This window comes from Populus alba, chromosome 12 (genome assembly GCF_005239225.2).
Source record: "Populus alba chromosome 12, ASM523922v2, whole genome shotgun sequence".
NCBI classification, from domain to species: domain Eukaryota; kingdom Viridiplantae; phylum Streptophyta; class Magnoliopsida; order Malpighiales; family Salicaceae; genus Populus; species Populus alba.
In genome coordinates this window covers 2,639,867-2,648,495 of record NC_133295.1, presented here as the reverse complement: position 1 = coordinate 2,648,495, position 8,629 = coordinate 2,639,867, and the positions used below count along the sequence as shown (strand labels likewise).

At 38.6% G+C, this 8,629-nt stretch overlaps 1 protein-coding gene across 2 annotated transcripts; it reads right to left on the bottom strand.

Moving 5' to 3' along the window:
* On the bottom strand, positions 1-2,083 carry LOC118033545 (UPF0481 protein At3g47200). Of its 2 annotated transcripts, none has more exons than XM_035038563.2 (2): positions 1,963-2,083; positions 1-1,708 (listed from the first exon to the last, which is right to left on the bottom strand). In XM_035038563.2, exon 2 carries the CDS (start codon positions 1,693-1,695, stop codon positions 172-174), a length of 1,524 nt encoding a protein of 507 aa, XP_034894454.1. In that variant the 5' UTR covers positions 1,696-1,708; positions 1,963-2,083; the 3' UTR covers positions 1-171. The 2 variants fall into 2 exon arrangements, with proteins under 2 accessions (XP_034894454.1, XP_034894462.1); XM_035038571.2 differs by having other exon boundaries at positions 1,955-2,069.
* Positions 2,084-8,629: the final 6,546 nt, after the last annotated feature.

The following is an 8,629-nucleotide window of genomic DNA, read 5'->3' as shown; positions in this document are numbered from 1 at the left end:
TTTTGATGCAAACCATAATCATTGATTAACAATGGAGTACAAGAATTACAGCACGAATGACGAAACTTCATAACATCAAACGAAAAACAAAATCTACATACGATTAACAGAAGAGATAAACTATGTTACAGACTTCAAATTAACCACCCTTTTTCCAGAAAACGTAGTGACCTAATAACGCAGAAGGTATAGGATAAACCGTGTCACGGTGACGAACAGGATGAGAGATCCAACAACAGTTCCAGTTCCTGTCCAAATATTTTTGAAGTAAACACTTACCAAGTACGCCTTGTTTTTATTCCAGGAGCTGTCATAGTAATCATTCAGCAGTTTGGACAGAGGGTCGAAAGTGGAAGAAACTTCTACCATTTCCCGACAAAGTCCGTTGATAAGCTCCGCCACGGCTTTACTGTCACCCAGCTTGCTGACAATAACTTTATTTTCGATGAGCAAATCCACATCGTTTTCAAGATCCACGAGAAAATCTAGTAGCTTAACATAACGGCAAATGTACTCTTCTCCTGGATAATGTAGCTGCTCCAACGCGATGAGGTTTCGGAGGAGACATTCGGTATTGTTGTCGATTTCAAGGGAAGGCATAAGTAACTTACCTTTCTTATCTGAAAGCAATGTCTGAACTTTTGAGAGAGGTTTCCAGGCTCTAATGTCAAGCAGGGATACATTCGGCAATGGCTTGAACTTAATTCCTGCCTGATGCAGCATTGTTGCGCTGTAAAGAGTTTTTATGGGTTCTGCCTTCTGATCACTTTTTAAATCCGGGTGCTTGAATGATAGAAAACATCTCACCAAATCTGTGAAATGTAATATTTTTTCGCCGGGCCTGGAATTCTTTTTGTACTTATCAAAGTACCGGCAGGAAAGGTCTACGAAAGATTTGCAATCGGTATTGCTCATTGCACAATCATATAAATCATTGAGAGTAGAGAATGGCAGCTGATTTTCAAGCAATATCAAGTCTCGTCGAATCGCAGCTCTCAACCAGGGTTGACATATTATAAAATCGTCTTGATATTTGCTGTTATCACCCAGGTATTCTTCATTCCTCAAGAAGAGCTCGAAGATGAACACAGCATCTAACAGAACCATCTTCACAAACTGATCGCCGGTAAGCTTCGAGGAATCAGCTGCATAGCAACGGCATATGTGGTCTTCTTGACCTGAAATGGTTCTCAAAAGCTTCGAGGAATCAGCTGCATAGCAACGGCATATTTGGTCTTCTTGACCTGAAATGGTTCTCAAAAGCTTCGAGGAATCAGCTGCATAGCAACGGCATATGTGGTCTTCTTGACCTGAAATGGTTCTCAAAAGCTTCGAGGAATCAGCTGCATAGCAACGGCGTATGTGGTCTTCTTGACCTGAAATGGTTCTCAAAAGTGTTCCCAAAAGTTCTTCTTGCTCCCTTTCCACTCTCAGTCTACAAAATTCTTTCAGATATCTCCGTTTCTGAATTTCCATGGCCACCAATTTTTCGCTAAAATGATGAACAGGGCCTATAGAGATTACTCGAGGAGTGTAGGCATCTTCCTTTCGATCACGAAGTGCTGAAGGAACTTCATAGATACACTGCTCAGACCGAAAGCTAGTCTCCGAGTCATCTCGAATAATAATTAAAATATCTTGGCGCAGCTTTTCAATTGGAATTGAAGAGATTTTTAATCGATCGTTTTCTCCCATTTGTTGGAGTTTTCTGATCATGTGACAAATAAGCAACTGTAATTAACTTCAAATTAAGCAGCAGAAGGAAAAGGTACTAAAATAAATTACAAGCAAGTTAATAATCAGTATTGCCGTACTTGGGGTTCGATCTAAAAAAATCTCATGGCAACTTATATAATCATACATGAAATTATTCTTTGTCTTAGGAAGAAAACGAATGGAACAAATTAAGGAACATGAACAGTAACGAAACTAAACTAGCTAGTACGCAAAGAACCTGGGTACCTTCGTCTGAAAAGCGGAGGCACTTGATTTCCTGGATGCTATACTAATTCACCCTCGACCTTTGTCTCTCTTGTACTCCTCAGTACAAGTAGGTATGAGTTCTCCTGTCTCTTCACTCTCGTTATATCCCCTTTATTTATAGGCAATATTCAAGTTTAATTCACTCTTTATTTATTAATTAAGAAAATGGATGTAATAACTCTGTGGGGTGTAGTTTAATTAGTCAAATTCTAAATTTATTTTCCAGAAATTATAATTTTGAGTGTTACAAATTTAAAGGCCACTGAAAATTTATATGGTCGTTAATTTTAAGGTCTTGAGGAATTAATCGAGGTGTGCGCAAGCTGACTCGGACACCTATAATTATCAAAGAAAAAAAACAAAGAAAAAAGGAAATGGGTATAGCAGCAGTTGACCTTTCACCTACTGAAAAATATTTCATAATTTTTTTATATCCATGTCTGAAAGCACTATATCTCATTCAAATTATAATATCTTTAAGATTAGGGTTTATGAAATAGAGAAAATTTTATGGTATTTATGTTGTAACTAGTAAAATTCTAAAATTACAGTTTCGTCTTAATAAAAAAGGTATAGCATTGTTAGATAATTAAAAACAATGTCATGTTATTAATAAAAAAATCATACTCCTTTTCAACCGACTCTTCTCTCCATCTCTTTCAAAAAAGAAACAAGATTGAAAAACGAGAGGAAAAACAACACAAACTTTCTTTATGTCAATTGGACTTTGAATCTCACCAAAACAAATTATCATGCTATTTAATTGTGTTTCATTAAAATATTTAAAAACTTAACAAAAAAACCAAAGCAGAAAAAATGTTTCAATTGTAACTCTCCCTGTACCCATGCAGATCTAACTCCTAATTTACTCCTTCAATTTCAAACTTGGTTTTTCATTCTTTACACCGAAACAAAATTATAAACTAATAAAAACTCATTTTTCTTGGTCAAAGTACTGTACCTAATTCTAATTCATTGATAACTATTTCTTCTCTCTATGGTTTGTAAATCAAATAAAAACACCAATACCATTTTTACATAAATAGAGAGAGTTCGTTGAAACAAGAAAGGTGAAGAGGAAGGAACCAAGCTAGAGAGAGAGAGATATTTTTTAAGGAGGTGACATTGTTTTTAATTATTTAATGATATGACATGTTTTAACTGTTGAAAATTTAATTAAAAACATGGTTAATGTACATTTAAAGTCAAATTAAAAATATAATATATCCACTTACTTTTTTAAAAATTTTATTAAATTTAATTTTCAATATAGTTTTTTTAATATAAAACATTAACATAATTTAAATAAATTATGAGTGAATGAGAAAATTGATCTCAAATAATTCTTGGTTAACATGTTTTGATGAAATCTAAAACCCTTTAAAATCACTTTATCCCCCCTATAGAAAAAAAAAAACTTTCTAAGTGTTTATAAAGTGAATAGTAGAAAAGTTAAAATTAGACCTAAAGAGCACCCAAGTCTTAGACGAGAGAAGTCCTGGGAAAAATAGGTTTTGAGCTTAAATCCACAAGTGCGTGCACGTCGGCTCGGCCTAACTTCAGGCTCAAGCTTGATTGTGGATTTGGATTCATTGTAAAATAATTTTTTAAGTCACAAAAGATTATTTTTTGCCAATTTAAATTTGAACTTGGATATGTGGTCTATTAAGAATTAGTTTTTTTAGCTAGCCCATTGTTTTATCCAACCCATATAAAAAAGAATCTGATAAGTTTTTTTCAAAACTCTTTAAACATAAATAGATTTTTCAGCTCGAAATTCACATGATTTAAATTGTCGCACCCCGAAAAAAAATCTCAGCGCGCGGCATCGGCTGGCGATCTTTCTCGTTTGTTTGTAGTTTGCTTGAATTTGGTTCGTTGGAGTCGCCACCTAGTAATTGATTTCGGGCTACTAGGAAACCGGGTGTACTGGTCTTGTCAGAGATTCGCAGGTACGGGACTGGTTGTGGTTAGGGAAGGTATTAGCACCCCTAACACACCCTACCTGAGGTAAGCTGCTTCGCGAATTTGATGTGTTAAAGAAGTTTTAATAATTGTCTTTTCATCGGAAATTAGAAATATCACTTACGTATAAGTTAATAATTCTTAACCGAGATCCGATCAAAATATTAAATTCTTCTTTAATATATTTGCAATGTTATCATTAAAAAATATATATAAATAAATGAAACAAAATACAAACACCCAAACATACACTTCCACTATTTTTGTTTCTTTTTTTTTTCTTTTCTTTTCTTTTACATCCATATTTACAAGATATCAATTACAAAAAATCAAAACTAACAAATTACATTAAAACACATTAAAATTACAAAACAGTCCCTAAACAATCCATAACAGTGCTGGGAAACCCTTCAGGAACAGTAGGAACAGTGGTGGCGCGTCTTCCCACGCGCCACCGTCACTGGCGGCGCGTGGATTCACGCGCCGCCGCGGGAAGAAACCAGAAACATGGGGGAGCTGGATCGACCCCTTCCCCTCTTCACTTTTCTACCGGTGGTGATGACCCTCGTCACCTGCAAAAGGAGAAAACAACACAAGCCAGTTGATTTTACTTGGTTTTGTTTCTTAGATCTATTATTTCCGGTTATCTTTCTCCTTTGTGGCGTCTGTCCCGGTCTTCTTTCTTCTTCAGCTGGCGGATCTGCCAGTGCTTGAAGACTTCGGTGTGGAAGAGAAAGAAGTGTTTCCTGGGCACGGGGAGCAGCTGCGGTGGAGATGTTTCCTCGGTTGTGAGCAGATCGGGTCCGTGGGGAGGAGCTGCTGCGGTTGGAGGACGGCGGTTGCAAAGGGGGAACGACACTGCTGGGGAAAAGGAACAGCGGTGGCTGGCCTTGCTGCTGCTTGGTGGGTTACTGGCGGTGGCCTCGGTGGTGCCGGAGCTGCTGGTTGCGCCGCGGTGGGCGCTGGGTTTCCTCTTCTCCTCTGCTTCGGGTGCAGACGGCGCTGCTGGAGGCCGATCTGGTTGCTGAAGATGAGTTCTGGTGACCGGTGAGAGGAGAGCTGGCGTTGGGAGATGTGGGGAGGAGAAGAAGAAATGGGATGGCTGCGTGGTCTGAAAAAATCAGAACCAAGGGGAAGAAAAAAAATCAAAAGTCCGATGGGGGGAGGGGGGCTGTGAAGTGGCTGAGAAGAAGAAAAAAAATCTGGTGATGGGGGATCGGCTATGGCTTTCTTTTTGGCTTTCGTTGGCTGGGAATTGGGAACAGAGTTGGGAGGCGCTGCTATTGAGAAGGGAAGAGGGGCTGCTGGTGGTGGAGGCGTCTATGTTGTCGGCTGAGAAGAGTGAGAGCAGAGATGGACGCCGCCGCTGCTGCTGCCGCCGCTGGGGGTCGAATGGAGAGCAGATCGGCGATTGGCTGGGGAAACCGGAGGAAGAGAGGGATGAAGGAACGGCTGGGGATTGGAGAATCATTCAAACCGGGGAGGGGGCTGTGTTTGTTTAGCTGCTAAGGGGAAGCAGAAAATTCAAACCGGCTGGGGGCTGCTCTCTTTGGGTTGTGTTTGTGGTCGGCGGCTACAGGAAAAAAAATTCAAACCAAAGGGGAAGGGGGGCGGCTTGTCTTGAAAAAATGGGTTTAGGGTTAGGTTTTGTATTTTTTCTGAAGTTGTCAAAATTGCCCCCCCTTTGAATGTGAGTTGAAGACCAGTATTTATAGGCAAAATGTTGCTAGGTTTTTCAACTTGGTCCCTCAACTTCCTTCTTTTTATAAATTTTGATTTTTCTTATTTTTTGTATTTTTTGAAAACGAGCAATATCAACGTCGACTCAAAAGCGGAAAATCAATGATTTAAAAATGACGCGTGAAAAGTCGAACGCGTTTGAAAATCTTTTAACAATTTAAATTCTTTTTTAGACTACGTTGAAAATGCTAAAATGTCGAAAATATATTAAAAAAATATATTTTTTGGATTTTCTTTGTTTTTCTCAATTTTTTGGATTTTTTGAAAATATATCAAAACATGGGTCAAAAATTGGGTAGCAACAGATGCCCCCTCTTTACAATGCTTACGAAGCAAAACTCCTCAAAATTTTGCATAGTAAGCTTTGTAAAGAAAACAACAGGAAAATGATTTCATTATCTTGGGCGACCTGCCCACACACTCACACTGATCTATTTTCACGGGCGACTTACCCACACGTACTCACTCAAGTCTATTTTCACGGGCGACCTGCCCACACTCTCCCAATAGTCTATTTTCACGGGCGACCTGCCCACACATTGGGTTTACCTGAGATCCCATCTGGCGACCTCATTCAACTGGAACGAAAATATGTGTAACTCGGTTAACCTGAAATCCCATCTGGCGATTCCCTTTAACCAAAGCTACATGAGATCCCATCTGGCGACCTCATTCACTGGAACAAAAATATGTGTAACTCGGTCAACCTGAAATCCCATCTGGCGATTCCCTTTAACCAAAGCTACATGAGATCCCATCTGGCGACCTCATTCTGGATTTTCCTGTAACGATTCAAAAAAATATATGCAAATGTTTGGTTAGATGATATGCATGCATCCTTACCTGATTTGAAATATAGGTCCCCCCCCTCTTTGATGCTCCATCTTCATAGGGTGCCTTTGTTTGCATTCCAATGCTTTCCTTGTTCTTTCGATGTATTGGCTCATTCATGTGCTAGCCATCCACTCAACTGTAAATGCAGTGCCCATCTAGGGCTGTCTTCGACAATTACTGCTTGCATCGTTCATCAAGCTTGACCCTGCCCCCAAGTGTGGTACTGCTTGATTCATCATGAAGGATTTTCTCCTGGCTTCTTCTGAGAATTATCCTCTGATTGATTGTGTGCATCATGCCAATACCCATCAAAATTGTTAATCAGTCATGAACTTGCCTCTAGTTGAAACAGTACTCTTCAAGTACATGTTATCATCAGCCTTCTTGGAACTCATTCAGTCATCCAATCATGCATCTCATAGCTTGCCGTACAAAGACTTATGGTTGTATGCTCAGTGCTCTTCTCATAGACTCCTTTCAACTCTTCTAATCAGATTGTGAAAAGAAATGCCTCGGCCTCATCAATGATGCTACTTCTATCACCCATACTCATGTGGTGAAGCGCTCATCTGGCTTCAGAAAAAGTTGTCCCACAATCAGTCTTCGAGGTGGGTGCCTTTCTGACATTCATTCAATGCAGTTGTGTGATAACATTTGTCAACAACCATGTTGTAAAGGATGACAATATGAGATTGTCCTTCAAACGCGGCATTGTTCCCCAGCCAGTCTTGGTGATGTGCATCTTTTCACCATTCAATTACATTCATCTGTGTATCTTCATCGATTGCTAGCCATGTTTCAAAAGATGATGATATGAAAGTGTCCTTCAAGTACATCCTTGTTTCTCCATTGCCGACAGGGTTCACTAGAGCATGGGCCATTTTGGAATGACATTGCCCCCAGTTGATCTGAACATGCTCATTCTTCTGTTTACAACCAAATGGCTTTTGTGAGTGCCAGGAATGACTTTGATGGACTTTGATGACTAATCATGTGATTCTTTCTTTGCCCCCAACTGATCTGGATACTGTTCATTTTCCTTCTTAAGGTCCACTGTATTGCCCCCAGCTGCTCAACTTTTCAAGGAGTGTCGAGGACTTCAATGTCATTTTTATCAACGATTTTGCATACTCAATCAATGTTCTTCTGTGTTTGATAATCTTCCTTGTTCTGGAATCAACTCTCATATTTCAAAGATCCTGTCTATTCAAAGTCTAGTTTGTTGAAATGAAATCAGAGATGTCCTTTTTTGAAAATCTTTTGAAAATCAAGTTTTTTGATCAAAGACCTAACACACGTTATTCGAAATACACAGTCCTTTGATTGTCTTGTATTTTGAAAACAGAAATCGACCCGTTGTAGGATTAAAATGGCTTTTTCCATGGTTCTTTGTATCAATTTGAATCCTTGATATTGGGTATATCATTTGCTGGTCTGTGATGAGGTGATATTTTTATGAATTTCAAAAACAAGATGCTCAGGCTTTATCAAGAAAAGTTGTTTCTTTTCTTAGCATTTATTTTATCAGCATGCATAATAACCAATAGCTTAATTCATGAAGTCACGGCCCTTATGGAAAAGCTCTTCAAGTTTTGAGAGCGCCATTTATCGGTTCAAATTTCTTGCTTGATTAAAAAGGGCTTTTAAAAGCACGTAATGCAGGCTATGGTTCATGGCTATGAAAGAAAGGAATTTCAAAGGCTCAAAAGGTGTTTGAGGGTTTCAAAGACCTAGGATCAACATCAATTATTCATCAACTCTCTTTCTCTTGTTGTCTTTGTAGAGGAAACGACATATAACCTTGTTAACCTCAAAGATCAGACTTCTCTTAACATAAGTCATAATGCAAATCCACCTTTCCTTGATGAATAACCAACCTTAATCATCTGATAACATCAGAGGCTTTATAATGGACACTGAAAGTCACGTTTATAACTTAGTCTTTTTTCTGGTATTGACTTTTGTTATGCCTTTCCTTGATTGAAATTTCTTTTGCTCTTCATAGACTTGATAGGCGTTCTCCTTCCTTTACCTTTGACTTGTATTTAAGTGAAGGCAATTTCAATTCTTCTTCTTCTTTTTTTTTTTTTTTTTTTTTTATAGCCTT